This window comes from Aythya marila (genome assembly GCF_965140915.1).
Source record: "Aythya marila genome assembly, contig: HAP1_HAP1_SCAFFOLD_57, whole genome shotgun sequence".
NCBI classification, from domain to species: Eukaryota; Metazoa; Chordata; class Aves; order Anseriformes; family Anatidae; genus Aythya; species Aythya marila.
In genome coordinates, this window is record NW_028137452.1 from 1 (window position 1) to 16,678 (window position 16,678).

The 16,678-nt window shown below is 65.1% G+C and overlaps 1 protein-coding gene across 1 annotated transcript; it reads right to left on the reverse strand.

Annotated features, from left to right (window-relative positions):
- Positions 1-200: 200 nt before the first annotated feature.
- Positions 201-16,099, reverse strand: SYMPK (symplekin scaffold protein; the record flags this gene model as incomplete). The annotated part of the gene is given in 23 exon segments (XM_082785209.1): positions 201-377; positions 2,322-2,509; positions 2,615-2,716; positions 3,313-3,403; positions 4,299-4,399; positions 4,494-4,602; positions 4,686-4,846; positions 4,916-5,063; positions 5,839-5,952; positions 6,054-6,135; positions 6,925-7,157; positions 7,243-7,393; positions 8,255-8,468; positions 8,555-8,705; positions 8,807-8,961; positions 11,007-11,246; positions 12,236-12,406; positions 14,296-14,545; positions 14,809-14,935; positions 15,037-15,110; positions 15,872-15,922; positions 16,032-16,051; positions 16,054-16,099. Coding segments are annotated over 23 exon segments (3,156 nt in total), but the record flags the coding sequence as incomplete, so codon positions are not given.
- Between the last annotated feature and the right edge of the window lie 579 nt (positions 16,100-16,678).

Consider the following 16,678-nt stretch of genomic DNA (forward strand, 5'->3'; position numbering starts at 1 on the left):
CACCTCCCCTAGGACCCCCCCCAACCCCCTCCCCCCCCACCCCCCCTAGGACCCCCCCAACCCCCTCCCCCCCCACCCCTTTCCCCCCCCCACACCCCCCACACCCCCCCTAACCCCCAGGACCCCCCCCATAACCCCCAGGACCCCCCCTAACCCCTCAGGACCCCCCCCCGTGTCATTTTTTCCCGGGGGGGGGTCACCTGGTGGGGGGTGAGCCCCCGCACGTGGGCCAGGAGGGGCTCGCGCAGCTCCGGGCACTTCTCGAAGACGGCGGCGAGTTGGGGGGGGGGCAGCTGCAGGACCACCGGGAACGACTGCGGCTTCGTGCGCTGGCAGCACTTGATGAACCCCTCCCACACCTTGGGGTGCTTCCACACCTGGGGGGGGGGGCACGGGGGGGGGTCAGGGAGCACCCCCCAAAAAAATTGGGGGGGGTCTGGGGTCGGGGGTCCCAGCCACAGGCTGGGGGGGTGGCAGGGATAGGGGGGAATGGGGCAGAATGGGGGGGAGTAGGGGGGAATGGGGGTCCCCCTCTCACATCTTGGGGTGTTTTCATACCTGGGGGGGGCACCGGGGGGGTCAGGGAGCACCCCCAAAAAAAAATTGGGGGGGGTCTGGGGTTGGGGGTCCCAGCCACAGGCTTGGGGGGTTGCAGAATTGGGGGGGAATGGGGGGTTCAAAGGGATCTCCTCCAACATCTTGGGGTGTTTCCAGGCTGGGGGGGGCACGGGGGGGGGTCAGGGAGCACCCCCAAAAAAATTGGGGGGGGTCTGGGGGTTGGGGGTCCCAGCCACAGGCTGGGGGGTTGCAGGGATGGAGAGAAATTGGGGGAAATGGGGGGGAATGGGGGCTTCAAGGGGTCCCCCTCTCACATCTTGGGGTGTTTTCACACCTGGGGGGGGGCAGGGGGGGTCAGGGAGCACCCCAAAAAAATTGGGGGGGGTCTGGGGTCGGGGGTCCCAGCCACAGGCTGGGGGGGTTGCAGGGATGGAGAGAAATTGGGGGGAATGGGGGGCCCCCTCTCACATCTTGGGGTGTTTTCATACCTGGGGGGGGCACCGGGGGGGTCAGGGAGCACCCCCGAAAAAATTGGGGGGGTCTGGGGTTGGGGGTCCCAGCCACAGCATGGGGGGGTGGCAGGGATGGGGGGGAATAGGGGGGGAATGGGGGGGAGTGGGGGGGGAATGGGGGTCCCCCTCCAACATCTTGGGGTGTTTCCAGGCTGGGGGGGGGGGCACGGGGAGGGTCAGGGAGCCCCCCCCAAAATCTGGGGGGGCCTCCAGAAATAGGGGAGGGGGATGGGGGGGGGGCTTAAGGGGACCCCCCCAGCTCGAGGGGCTTCCAGACCTGGCTGGGAGCAGGGAGGGCAGTGGGGGGGGGCAACATGTCTGTCGTGACAGCTGCCTCGTATCACAACAGCCACCCCCCTATCATGACAGCCAACCCCATTATCACGACAGCTGGCCTCCTATTGCACCAGCCAGCTCCCCTGTCGTGTTGGCTGGCCTCCCTGTCGCAACAGCCGCCCCCCCCATCGCGACAGCCGCCCCCCCCCATCGTGCCAGCCGGTCCCCCTATCACACCAGTTGGCCCTTGTATCGTGAAGCCGCCCCCCTATTGCGCCAGCCGCCCCCCTATCGCGCCAGCCACCCCCCTTATCATGACAGCCAGCCTCCTATCACGACGACCACCCCCCTCTATTGCACCAGCCGCCCCCCCATCATGACAGCTGGCCCTTGTATTGCACCAGCCGCCCCTCTATCGCGACAGCCAGACCCCTTATGACAGCCAGCCCCCTATCGTGACGGCCGGCCCCCTATCGCGACAGCTGGCCCTTGTATCGTGACAGCCGCACCCCTATCGCGACAGCCACCCCCCTATCGTGACAGCCACCCCCCTATCACGCCAGCTAGCCCCCTTATCATGACAGCCAGCCCCCTATCGTGACGACCACCCCCCTCTATCACAATAGCCGCCCCCCTATCGTGCCAGCCAGCCCCCTATTGTGACGACTACCCCCCCTATCGTGCCAGCCACCCCCCTATCGCGCCAGCCACCCCCCTATCGTGACGACCACCCCCTCTATCGCACCAGCCACCCCCCTATCATGACAGCTGGCCCTTGTATCGTGACAGCCGCCCCCCTATCGTGACAGCCGCCCCCCTTATCGTGACAGCCAGCACCCTATCGTGACGACCACCCCCCCTATCGCGCCAGCCACATCCCCTATCGCGACGACCACCCCCTTCTATCGCGCCAGCCGCCCCTCTATCGCGACAGCCGCCCCTCTATCGCGACAGCCGCCCCCCCCCCCCCTCCACCTGCTTCATGATGAGGCGGGACAGGATGTTCATGACGAAGCCGCCGAGGCGCGGGTACATGGTGAGCGCCTGGATGACGGTGCGCATCAGCAGCATGGGCAGGGGGCTCTGCTCCATCAGCTGCTGCATCACCACCGCCAGCACCTCCGACGTGTAGACGTTGCGCTCGGCGAAGCACAGGTTGGTGGCTGCGGGGGGGGGGGACACGGGGGGACACCCTCGGTTGGGGTTGTGCCCCCCCCCCCCGGGGTGCGTGTGTGTCCCCCCCCCCCCCCCCAGTCTCCGCTACTCACCCTTGATGATGGATTTCATGTCGCACTTGGAGGAGTCGATGTTGTGCAGCGCGATCAGCAGCTCGCCGGGGTTCAGCGGGGACACCGCCGAGGCGCCGTCGCCTGCGGGGGGGGGGATTTGTCACCCGGGGGGGGGGGACACGGCACCGCGGTCCCTCGCTGTGGTGGCTCGGTGACCCCAAAAATGGCACCACGGTGGCTCAGTGACCCCAAAAATGGCACCATAGTGGCTCAGTGTCCCCAAATCTGGCACCGCGGTGGCCCTGTGTCCCCAGATCTGGCACCAGAATCATCCCTGGGGGGGTCTCATGTCCCACGTCCCCCCCCATAGCTCAGTGTCCCCAAATCTGGCACCAGAATTCTCCCCGGGGGGGTCTCATGTCCCACATCCCCCCCCCCCAAAGCTCAGTGTCCCCAAATCTGGCACTGCGGTGGCTCAGTGACCCCAAAAATGGCACCAGAATTGTCCCTGGGGGGGTCTCATGTCCCACGTCCCCCCCCCCCCATAGCTCAGTGTCCCCAAATCTGGCACCGCGGTGGCTCAGTGACCCCAAAAATGGCACCAGGGTGACTCAATGTCCCCAAATCTGGCACTGCAGTGGCTCGGTGTCCCCAAATCTGGCACCAGAATCATCCCTGGGGGGGTCTCCCATCCCACGTCCCCCCCCCTCCAGGACTGTCCCCGGGGGGGTCCCTACCGTGCTGCGTCCCCAGCAGGCGGTTGAAGACCTCCTTGACCACGATGGGGTTGAGCTTGATGAGCTTGGGGAGCGCCTGGATCACCTCTTTCTGCCCCAAAACCACGGCCCCCTCAGCGCTGACCCCGAGCGCCGGGCGGAGGGGACAGGGAGGGGACACGGGGAGGGGGACACAGGATGGGAAAATGGGGAGGGGGGCAAGGGGAGGGGACAGGACACGGGATTGGGACAAAAAATGGGGAATGGGGTGTAGGGGTGGGGACACGGGGTGGGGACACGGGGTGGGAATGGGGTCACTGGGATGGGGACACGGAGATGGGGACAGGGTGTAGGGGTCAGGACACGAGATGGGGACACGGGGTGTAGGGAATGGGGACACAGAATGGGGACAGGAACATGGAGATGGGGAACGGGGTGTAGGGTTGGGGACATGGGATGGGGACACACGATGGGGACATAGGATGGGAAAATGGGGTTGGGGACATGGGGATGGGGACAGGACACGGGGATAGGGACAAGGACATGGGATGGGGACAGGAGATGGGGTGTAGGGGTCAGGACATGGGATGGGGACACAGGATGGGGACAGGGACACAGGGATGGGGACACGGAGATGGGGACATGGTGTAGGGGTCAGGACACGAGATGGGGACATGGGGATGGGGACATGGGGTGTAGGGAATGGGGACACAGGATGGGAATAGGGACACAGAATGGGGACAGGAGATGGGGAACGGGGTGAAGGGTTGGGGACATGGGATGGGGACATGGGGTGGGAATGGGGTCACTGGGATGGGGACACGGGGATGGGGACAGGGCATAGGGGTCAGGACACGAGATGGGGCCACAGGGATGGGGCCAGGAGACTTGGAATGGGGTTGGGACAGGGATGGGGACACAGGGATGGGGACGAGGACACAAGACGGGAAAACGGGGTTGGGGACACGGGGACACGGGGACAGGGGACACGGGGGGGACGCCCCCACCTTCTCCAGCCCGTTGAGGACGGGGATGAGGAAGCGCACGTCCGGCAGCCGCTTGTGGTACAGGTCCCGGACGCGCTTCACCAGCTCGGGCGAGGGCGGCACTGCGAGGAGGAGGAGGAGGAGGAAGGAATGAGGAGGGGGCCACCCAATGACAACGTGTCCCCAAGGGGTGTCCCCACGTGTCCCCGTCCCTACCTTTATCCGTCAGGCTGTGCAGGCAGCGCGTCACCAGCGTCTCGGCGCCCTTGGGGCAGTTCTCCACCAGCAGCAGCAGCTCGGGCGAGTTCATCCCCATCCCGCGGATCTGCGGCACGAGCGGCATCCCCAGCGTCCCCACAAGGTCCCCAACGTCCCCAAGGGTCCCCCCGGGGTGTCCCCAAAGCTCACCGGCTGCTCGATGACCCGCAGCACGGTGCGCTTGATGTCGGCGATGGCCTCGGTGTAGACGGAGGCGAGCTCGTGGATCAGCTTGTGGTTGTGGGGCAGCAGCGCCAGGTAGAGGTAGAGGCACTGCTTGATGGTCTCCTCCGTCCAGGGCGCCGCCACCTCTGCGGGACACCCTTGTCACCTTGATGTCCCCCACCTTTGGGTGGCCCCCGTGGTCCCCGCGGGCTCACCGGTGTCCTTGTCGGCCCCGAAGAGGACGGAGGGCGGGTTGGGGTGCACCAGGAGCTGCAGGTAGTTGAGGGCGAATTTCTCCACGTAGTCCCGCAGCTGGTCCTTCTCGTACATGCGCTTGATGAAGAGCAGAGCCTGCTGCCGGACCTGAGGGGAGGGGGTGGCACCAGGGTGGGGACGTCACCGGCACGGGGACATCGCCATCATAGGGGTGGCACCGGCACGGGGACGGCACCGGCACGGGGACGGCACTGGCACGGGGATGTCACCATCGTAGGGGTGGCACCGGCATGGGGATGGCACTGGCACGGGGATATCATCATCGTGGGGATGTCACCAGCATGGGGACATTGCCATCATAGGGATGGCACCGGCACGGGGACGTCACTGGCACGAGGATGTCACCAGAGTGGGGACATCACCGGCACAGGGGCATAATTTGGGATTATTGGGATAATCGCCATCGTGGGGATGTCACCGGCACAGGGATGGCACCGGCACGGGGACATTGCCACCGTAGGGATGTCACTAGCATGGGGATGTCACTGGCACGGTTGGGACATCACCAGCACGAGGACGTCACCAGAGTGGGGACACCACTGGCACGGGGACATAATCATCATGGGGACATCACCAGCACAGGGATGTCACCAGCATGGGGACGTCACCGTTGTGGGGATGTCACCAGTATAGGGACATCACCATCATGGGGATGTCACCAGCATGGGGACATCACCAGTGTGGGGATGTCACCGGCACGGAGACACCACCAGTGTGGGGACCTCGCCAGCACAGGGATGCCACCATCACGGGGGACGTCCCCACGGTGGGGCCATGACGGGGACGTCCCCACCGCGGGGATGTCCCCGGGGGTGTCCCCACCCCGGGGATGTCCCCGGGGGTGTCCCCGCGCCGCCCCCACCTTGTCCTTCTCGTGGGAGCTGAGGTCCAGCAGCACGTGCAGGTACTGGAACTGCCGCGAGGGTCGCTTGAAGATGAGGTCGCGCAGCGTGGACATCCCCAGGTAGGTCCGGCTCTGGGGGGGGGGGACACACGGGGAGGGGACACACGGGGACACGTCACCGCCCGGCCCCGGCCCCGCTGCCCCCTCCCTGAGCCCCCTCCCCTGGCGCCCACCTCGTCCTCGCAGTATTTGCGGATCACCTCCAGCGCGCTCTCGGTGATCAGCGGCGCCTCCAGCACCACCTTGGTGAAAACCCTGCGGGGACGGGGATGGTGTGGGGGGGGGGCCGGGACCCGGGGGTGGGGACCCGATGGGGGCGGTTTGGGACCCGTATGGGGATAGTTTGGGACCCTCTGGGGGCGATTTGGGACACTAAGGGGGCAGTTTGGGACCTTAAGGGGCGATTTGGGACCTTAAGGGGGTGGTTTGGGACACTAAGGGGGAGATTTGGGACCCTATGTGGGCAATTTGGGACCCTATGGGGGCGATTTGGGACACTAAGGGGGCGATTTGGGACACTAAGGGGGCAGTTCAGGACCTTAAGGGGCGATTTGGGACCTTAAGGGGGTGGTTTGGGACCCTAAGGGGGCCCCATTCCCATCCCAGTGTCCCCATCCCCATCCTGGTTTTCCCATCCCCATCCCGGTGGCCCTGTCCTTGTCCTGGTGTCCCCATCCCCATCCCAGTTTCCCCATCCCGGTTTCCCCATCCCCATCCCAGTTTCCCCATCCCCATCCCAGCATCCCCAACCCAACAGTCCTGTCCTTGTCCTGGTGGCCCCAGCCCGGTGTCCCCATCCCCATCCCAGTGTCCCCATCCCCATCTCCACATCCCCATCCCAGTGTCCCCATCCCCATCCCAGTGTCCCCATCCCCATCCCAGCGTCCCCATCCCAACAGTCCTGTCCTTGTCCTGGTGTCCCCATCCTGGTGTCCCCATCCCCATCCTGGTGTCCCCATCCCCATCCCATTGCCCCCACCCCATCCCAGCGTCCCCACCCTCACCTCCCCATCCCCACCCCGCGCCCCGCGCCCCGTCCCCCACCCATCCTTCTGGTCTGGCTTCTCCTGGAGGCCGGAGAGGAGCCCGATGAGGCAGTCGTCGTAGCGCTGCAGGCCGGGGGGGCCACGGCTCAGGTAGGCGTTGTACTCCTGGAAGAGCCACGCGAAAGCCAAATCCAGGCGCCCGCGGACGTCCTCCAGCACGAAAGCCAGCAGCTCGCTCTGCAGCGGCACCTCGAAGTGCGTCACCAGCGCCGCCAGGATCTTCACGCGAGCCTAGGATGGAGAAAAACGTTGGGTTTGGGTTTTTTTTTTTTTGTTTTTGTTTTTTTTTGGAACATCAGGAGGGAGGGTGCCGGACCTGGGCGGCTCCGCTGCAGGCGACGGCGCGCTCGGCGCGCAGGATGCGGGTGACGGCGCCCAGCTTCAGCTTCTCCACCTGCACGTCGCTCAGCGGCTTCACCACGTCGCTCAGGCGGAACACCTTCTTGCGGCCCCCCGCGCCCGCCAGCCTGCGGGATAGGAGGGGCTCAGCACCCAAACGGGAGGGGTTTCGGCCCAAAAAAGGGACCTCGGCACCCGAATGGGTGGTATTTCCCCCAAAAAAGGGACCTCAGCACCCAAATGGGTGGTGTTTTGCCCAAAAAAGGGACCTCGGAACCCGAATGGGTGGTGTTTTGCCCCAAAAATGGGACCTCGGCACCCAAACAGGTGGTGTTTCAGCCCAAAAATGGGACCTCGGCACCCAAACGGGTGGTGTTTCAGCCCAAAAATGGGACCTCAGCACCCAAATGAGTGTCATTTTGCCCCAAAAAAGGGACCTTGGCACCCAAATGGGTGGCGTTTCAGCCCAAAAAAGGGACCTCGGCACCCAAATGGGTGTCGTTTTGCCCCAAAAAAGGGACCTCAGCACCCAAACGGGCAGTGTTTCACCCAAAAATGGGACCTCGGCACCCAAACGGGCGGTGTTTCAGCTCAAAAATGGGACCTCGGCACCCAAATGAGCGGTGTTTCAGCACAAAAATGGGACCTCGGCACCCAAATGAGTGTCATTTTGCCCCAAAAAAGGGACCTTGGCACCCAAACTGGTGTCATTTCACCCAAAAAAGGGACCTCAACACCCAAACAGGCAGCATTTTGCCTAAAAAATGGGACCTCAGCACCCAAATGAGTGTCATTTTGCCCCAAAAACGGGACCTCGGCACCCAAATAGGTGGCATTTCACCCAAAAAAGGGACCTCGGCACCCAAACGCGTCCCATTTCACCCCAAAACCAAAAGGGGCAGCACCGGGCTTTCCCTGAGAACCTCAGCACCCAAACGCGTCCCGTTTCACCCCAAAACCCTCATCTCGGGAGGGGGGGGGGGTCTCACCGCGGCTGCGTGGCCGGCATGATGGGCTCCGGCCTCCGTTTGGTCTGGGGGGCTTCCTCCTCGGCGCCCCCCCCGGCCGAGCCCTGCGCCCCCAGCACGGCGATGGCCTGACCCTGCGCCAGCGCCGAGAGGCGCCGCTTGATCACCACGCTCTCCGGCTTGGCCGCCTTCTCCTCCTTGGGTTCCTCCTTCAGGTGCTTCGTCTGCTCCACGCCTGCCACGGGGAGGACAAAGATGAGCGGCAGGACCCCAAATTTAATTCAGACCCCCCCCCAAAAAAAAAATAAATCATGATTTTACCAGGGCCCAGCCCCGCTGCCGTCATCTGCGTGGCCATCAGGCGCGCGAGGTGCTTGATTTGCGCCTCGGTGCCCGCCGACTCCACCGGCGTGTAGGTGGCTTGGAAAGAGGCTGGCATGGCCTCGGGCAGGTACACCATGCTGATCAGCACCTGGGGGGGGTCCCACGAGGCTCAGGACCCCCCCCCAAATGCGTGTGACCCCCCCCGAATGCGGGTGTCCCCCCCCCAAATGCGGGTGTCCCCCCGCTGACCAGGTTGGCAACGTTCTCCGGGGTGAGCAGGGGTTGCAGGAACTCGGCGGTGATGTCGGTGTCGGAGGGGGCGCTGGCCTGGGACCCCCCCTTGGGGGCTGCCACCGCCACCGCCTCCAGGTCCTTGTCCTCGTCGTCCTCCCCCAGCGGGGGCTCTGCGGGGGGTGGAGGAGGGGTCAGGGAAGCCCCCCGAGGTGGTCCCGAGGGGACGCAGGGGGGCGTCGTGGCACCAGTTGGCCTCAGGAGGGAACTGGGAGGGAACTGGGAGGGTACTGGGGGGCACTGCGGGGACCCTGGGGGGCTCTAAGGTCACCCCAGCTGCCCACAGTGTCCCCAGGATGACAACGGGACAGCTGTAAGGCCATTGTGCCTGTCCCCAGTGTCCCCAGGAAGGTACTGGGAGGATACTGGGAGGCACTGGGAGGACCCTGGGGGGCACTAAGGCCACCCTGCCTATCCCCGGTACCCCCAGGAGGTCCTTGGAGGGCACTGGGAGGTTACTGGGAGGACCCCGGGGGGCACTGGGAGGTCTTGGGAGGTCTCTAAAGCCACTCCACCTGCCTCCAGTGTCCCCAGAAGGGTACTGGGAGGACCCTGGGAGGCACTGGGAGGTCTTGGGAGGTCTCTAAAGCCACTCCACCTGCCTCCAGTGTCCCCAGAAGGGTACTGGGAGGACCCTGGGAGGCACTGGGAGGTCTTGGGAGGTCTCTAAAGCCACTCCACCTGCCTCCAGTGTCCCCAGAAGGGTACTGGGAGGACCCTGGGAGGCACTGGGAGGTTTTGGGAGGTCTCTAAAGCCACTCCACCTGCCTCCAGTGTCCCCAGAAGGGTACTGGGAGGACCCTGGGGGACTCCAGGAGGACCCTGGGGGGCACTGGGAGGACCCTGGGGATCTCTAAAGCCACTCCACCTGCCCCCGGTGTTCCCAGGAAGGTACTGGGAGGACCCTGGGAAGACCCTGGGGGTCTCTAAAGCCACTCCACTTGCCCCCAGTGTCCCCAGAAAGGTACTGGGAGGACCCTGGGGGGCACTAAGGCCACCCTGCCTATCCCCAGTAACCCCAGGAGGTCCCTGGAGGGCACTGGGAGGACCCTGAGAGGCACTGGGAGGTCTTGGGGGACACTGGGAGGACCCTGGGGGACCCCAGGAAGACCCTGGGAGGACCCTGGGGGTCTCTAAAGCCACTCCACCTGCCCCCAGTGTCCCCAGATAGGCACTGGAAGGACCCTGAGGGTTACTGGGAGGACCCTGGGAGGCACTGGGAGGTCTTGGAGGGTCTCTAAAGCCACTCCACCTACTCCCAGTGTTCCCAGAAGGGTACTGGGAGGACTCTGGGGGACTCCAGGAGGACCCCGGGAGGCACTGGGAGGACGCTGGGGGTCTCTAAAGCCACTCCACCTACCCCCAGTGTCCCCAGATAGGCACTGGAAGGACCCTGAGGGTTACTGGGAGGACCCTGGGAGGCACTGGGAGGTCTTGGAGGGTCTCTAAAGCCACTCCACCTACTCCCAGTGTTCCCAGAAGGGTACTGGGAGGACTCTGGGGGACTCCAGGAGGACCCCGGGAGGCACTGGGAGGACGCTGGGGGTCTCTAAAGCCACTCCACCTACCCCCAGTGTTCCCAGGAAGCCACTGGGAGGACCCTGGGAGGCACTGGGAGGTTTCTAAAGCCACTCCACATGCCTCCAGTGTCCCCAGAAGGGTACTGGGAGGACCCTGGGGGACCCCAGGAGGACCCCGGGAGGCACTGGGAGGTCTTGGGGGACACTGGGAGGACCCTGGGGGACTCCAGGAGGACCCTGGGGGGCACTGGGAGGACCCTGGGAGGCAATGGGAGGACCCTGGGAGGCACTGGGAAGACCCCGGGGGGTCTCTAAAGCCACTCCACTTGCCCCCAGTGTCCCCAGAAAGGCACTGGAAGGACCCTGGGGGACCCCAGGAGGACCCCAGGAGGTCTTGGGGGACACTGGGAGGACCCTGGGGGACCCCAGGAAGACCCTGGGAGGACCCTGGGGGTCTCTAAAGCCACTCCACTTGCCCCCAGTGTCCCCAGAAAGGCACTGGGAGGCCCCTGGGGGACCCCAGGAGGACCCCGGGTGGCACTGTGAGGACCCCAGGAGGCCCATTACAACCCCAAAAATCACGAGGAGTCCCCCCCGCCTTGTCCCCCCGTCCCCCCCCCTGCCCTACCACCCCTCACCGATCTTCATCTTCTTGAGGGTGGCGTCGGGCTCGTCGCGGGGGCGCTTGCGGGCGTCGCGGGGGCTGGGCATGCTGCGGGCGATTTCGGCTTGCTGGGTGCCCAGGTCGACCAGCAGGGTGGTGATCTGAGCCTGGAAGTCCCCCGAGGCCGGGTGGCGCAGCACGCTCAGCAGGTGAAGCTTCAGGTTCTTGCGCACGCTGCTCACCTGAGACTTGGCCAGGGTGGGGGGCAGGTTGGCTGTGAAGAAAGGGGGGGGGGGCACAACAACGGTGGGGAGGTGTTGGGGACGCACGGGGGGACGGGATACACAGAGAGCAGCACCGAAATGAGGTGGAGGGGAGGAAAGAGGGGATCTGGGAGCTCAACCCCAAAAGGAGGTGGGGGGGGGGCATCGGGGATCTGGGACCCCAACCCCAATAGGAGGTGGTGTGGGGGCACCAGGATCCAGGACACCCAGACCCCAAACCCTAGGGAAGGTGGCAACGGGGACAGCAGGGATCCAGGACCCCAACCCCAAAAGGAGGTGGCAGTGGGGACATCGGGGATATGGGACCCCAACCCCAATAGGAGGTGGGGAGGGGACAGTGGGGATCCAGGACCCCAACCCCAATAGGAGGTGGGGGGGGGACACTGGGGGTCCGGAACCCCAACCCCAAAAGGAGGTGGGGGGGGGACACTGGGGACTCAGTACACCCAGACCCCAGACCCAATAGGAGGTGGCAGATGAGGACACTGGGATCCAGGACACCCAGACACCAGCCCCTAAGGGAGGTGGCAGTGGGGACATCAGGGATCCAGGACCCCAACCCCAATAGGAGGTGGTGTGGGGGCACTGAGGACTCAGGACACCTGATCCCCAACCCCTGTGAGAGTTGGTAATGGGGACAGCAGAGATCTGGGACCCCAGCCCCAAAAGGAGGTGGCAGTGGAGACACCAGGAATCTGGGACCTCAACCCCAAAAGGAGGTGGCAGTGGAGACACCGGGATCCAGGACCCCAACCCCAATAGGAGGTGGTGTGGGGACACCGGGATCCAGGACCCCAACCCCAATAGGAGGTGGTGTAGGGACACCAGGGGTCCAGGACCCCAACCCCAACAGGAGGTGGCAGCGGGGACATCGGGTATCTGGGACCCCAACCCCAACAGGAGGTGGCAGTGGGGACCCCGGGGGTCCCTCCCCGCCGTCCCCAGCCCCCTTCCCACCCCCCCCCAAAGGGGCGCTCACCGTGCAGGGTCTCGTAGGCCTGGATGACCTCGGCCATGAACATGGGGCGCTGGCGGGCGATGGTGGCCAAGGAGCCCAGCGCGGCCGTCAGGTTGATGCTGGAGATGGCCGGGTGCACCATGAACTTCAGCAGCTGCTCCAGCGCCGCCTTGCCCTCCTCCCACAGCACGTCTGCGGGGACAAAGAGGGGGGGGGGACACGTGGGGACACCGGGTTGGAGGGACTTGGGACATGGGGACACGCGTGGGGGCACGGGGGGACGCGGGGATGGAGGGATGCAGGGATATGGGGACAAAAGGACATGGGGACACAGGGATATGGGGATGGAGGGACATGGGGACACGCGTGGGGGCACAGGGGGACATGGGGATGTAGGGACTTGGACATGGGGACATGCATGGGGACACAGGGACACATATGGGGATGTGGGGATAGAGGGATGTGGGGATATGGGGACAAAAGGACATGGGGACACAGGGATATGGGGATGGAGGGACTTGGGGACACGCGTGGGGGCACGGGGGGACGCGGGGATGGAGGGACTTGGGACATGGGGACACACGTGGGGACACAGGGATGGAGGGACCTGGGACATGGGGACACACGTGGGGGCACGGGGGGACGCGGGGATGGAGGGATGCAGGGATATGGGGACACGCGTGGGGGCACAGGGATGTGGGGACATGGGGATGGAGGGACTTGGGGACATGCGTGGGGGCACGGGGGGACGCGGGGATGGAGGGACTTGGGACATGGGGACACACGTGGGGACACAGGGGTGAAGGGATATGGGGGCACGGGGAGGTGGGGACACACGTGGGGGCACAAGGATGTGGGGACATGGGGATGGAGGGACTTGGGACATGGGGACACATGTGGGGACACAGGGACACATATGGGGATGTGGGGATACAGGGATGTGGGGATATGGGGACAAAAGGACATGGGGACACAAGGATATGGGGATGGAGGGACATGGGGACACACGTGGGGTCACGGGGGGATGCGGGGATGGAGGGATGCAGGGATATGGGGACACACGTGGGGACACAGGGATGGAGGGACCTGGGACATGGGGACACACATGGGGACACAGGGACACATATGGGGATGCGGGGATACAGGGATGCGGGGATATGGGGACAAAAGGACATGGGGACACAAGGATATGGGGATGGAGGGACATGGGGACACGCGTGGGGGCATGGGGGGACATGGGGATGGAGGGATGCAGGGATATGGGGACACACGTGGGGACACAGGGATGTGAGGGCACGGGGATGCAGGGACATGTAGGGACACAGGGACACTGGGATGTAGGGACTTGGGGACACGTGTGGGGGCACGGGGGGACATGGGGATGGAGGGACTTGGGACATGGGGACACACGTGGGGACACAGGGACACATATGGGGATGTGGGGATATGGGGACAAAAGGACATGGGGACACGCGGATATGGGGATGGAGGGACATGGGGACACACGTGGGGGCACAGGGATGTGGGGACATGGGGATGGAGGGACTTGGGACATGGGGACACGCATGGGGACACAGGGACACATATGGGGATGTGGGGATACAGGGATGCGGGGATATGGGGACAAAAGGACATGGGGACGGGGACAAAGGGACATGGGGATATGGGAATATAGAGACTTTAGGATATGGGGACGCGTGGATATGGGAACGTGAGGACAGGAATATAGGAACGTGGGGATGTGGGGATATGGGGACATGGGGACATGGGGATATGGGGACAGGGGGATATGGGGACACGGGGACATGGGGACATGGGGACGCAGGGATATAGGAACATGAAGACACGGGGATATGGGGACACAGGGATATGGGGACATGGGGACACGGGGACATGGGGACATGGGGATATGGGGACACGGGGACATGGGGACATGGGGACACGGGGACGCAGGGATATAGGAACACGGGGACGCAGGGATACGGTGACATCAGGACATGGGGACGGGGACAAAGGGACACGGGGGCACGGAGACGCAGGGACACGGGGTCGGGGGCTTTTGGGGCGGCGCGGCGGCTCACTGTATTTAATGTAGGGGTGGTCCTTGGGGATGCGCTCCAGGCTGATGTCGTTCTCGTGGCGCTTGGGGACGTCGGAGTCGGCCACGCGGGGGGACAGGGTGACAATCAGCCCCTCCACGAACTTGATGGCGTGCGTGCGCACCCCGTCGTTGTCCGAGTCCAGCAGCAGGATGATGTCGCTGGCCATGGCCGCCACCATCTCCCAGCACGCCTCCTGCAGCTCGCTGATGGCTTTCGACTTCACCATCCACTGCAAGCGACCGGCACAACCTCGGGGTGACCCCCCCCACCCCGGGCACCCAAGGGTGGCCCCCATCCCCCAAATCGGGCACCCATGGGTGCCCCCATGGCCGCCACCATCTCCCAGCACGCCTCCTGCAGCTCGCTGATGGCTTTCGACTTCACCATCCACTGCAAGCGACCGGCAAAACCTCAGGGTGACCCCCCCCTGGCACCCAAGGGTGGCCCCCTGCCACCTTGGGCACCCATGGGTGCTCCCCCGGAGGCGCTCACCTGCAGGGCCACCTTGTAGAGCTGCGTCATGGTGAGGATGGCTTTCTTCACCACGTTGACGTTCTCGTCCTTCAGCAGCATGTTGAGGTTGGCGATCAGCTTCAGCAGCAGCTCGATGTCCCGCTTGCTGCGAGATTTTTCCCATTTTTCCGTTTTTTCAGCCCAAAAAAAAAAAAGCGCCGAAAACGGCTTTTTTTGACCCAAAATAACCTCCCCGTTTTCTCTTACCACGCCTCCTCGATGAAGCCCACCACGAACTTGCGCACCTCGATGGATTTGTCGGCTTGGAAGGCGATGATCTCCTAAAAGGGGGGGGGGAAAAAAAGGGGGGGGGGCAAAAAAAAAAAGGGGGGGGCAAAAAAAAAGGGGGGGGGGAAAAAAAAGGGGGGCAAAAAAAAATAGGGGGGGAGAAAAAAAGGGGGGGCAAAAAAAAAAGGGGAGCAAAAAAAAAAAGGGGGGCAAAAAAAAGGGCGGGGGTCAAAAAAAAAAGGGGGGGGCTCAGCACCCAGCAGGATCCGTCCCGGTGTCCCCCCCCCACCCCGCGTCTCCCCCCTGACCCCGTGTCCCCCCCCCAACCCTGCGTCCCCCCCCCACCCCGTTTCCCCCCCATCCCGTGTCCCCCCCCTCCACCCCATGTCCCCCCCCCATGCCTCCCCCCGACCCCGTGTCCCCCCCCTTTCACCCCACGTCCCCTCCCCAACCCCATGTCCCCCCCCACCATGACGCCCCCCAACCCTGTGTCCCCCCCCTCCACCCCGTGTCCCCCCCCAACCCCATGACCCCCCCCACCCCCGTGTCCCCTCCCTTCACCCCGTGTGTCCCCCCCCGACCCTGCGTCCCCCCCCACCTATATCCCCCCCCACCCCGTGTCCCCCCCTGACCCCGTGTCCCCCCCTTCACCCTGAGTCCCCCCCCTTCACCCCTTGTTCCCCCCCCACTCTGTGTCCCCCCCCAACCCCGCGTCCCCCCCCTCCATCCCGTGCCCCCCCTCCCACCCCATGTCCCCCCCCTCCACCCCATGTCCCCCCCCCCCCCACCCCGTGTCCCCCCCCTTTTTACTCACATCGAGGAAATTATCCAGCAGCGTCGGGTCCTTGTTGATGATCAGCTCCTGCCCTGGGGGGGGGGGGGGGGACACAAGGTGAGGGGGGGGGGACATAGGGTGAGGGGGGGGGGTCGTGGTGCCCCCCCCCGGGGTAGGATGTGCCCCCCCCCAACCCCCCCACCTGCTTGAGGATGGTGATTTGGAGTCGGTGCCCACCAGCGCCGCCTGGTTCAGGAGGTCCACGACCTGGGGGGGGGCACGGGGGGGGACGGGGACATCAAGGGGGGGGGACAGGGACACGGGGGGGGGACGGGGACATTGGGGAAGGGATGGGGACACCGGGGGGGGTCAAAGGTAGAGGGGGGGGAGCTGGAGCCCTGCTGTTCTGGGTCCCCAAAATGCCCCCCCCCCAAAGTGGGGACCCCCAAACAGTGCCCCCCCTTAACTGGGGTCCTCCCAGTGCCCCCCACCCCCAAACCAGTCCCACCCAGCCCCAAACTGGAGTCCCCTCAGTGCCACCCCCTCCCCAAACTGGGGTCCCCCCACCCCCAAATCCAGCCTCATTCCCCCCCCAAACCAGTCCTCCCAGTGCCCCCCCCCCACCCCAAACCAGTCCCCCCACTGCCCCCCAACCAGCCCCCCCCCACCCCCCACCCCCAAACCAGCCCCCCCAGTGCCCCCCATTCCCAAATTGGGGTCCCCCCTGTGCCCCCCACCCCCAAAGTAGGGTCCCCCCCATGCCCCCCACCCCCAAAAAACCAGTCCCCCCAGTGCCCCCCACCCCCAAACCAGCCCCCCCAGTGCCCCCCCACCCCCAAACCAGTC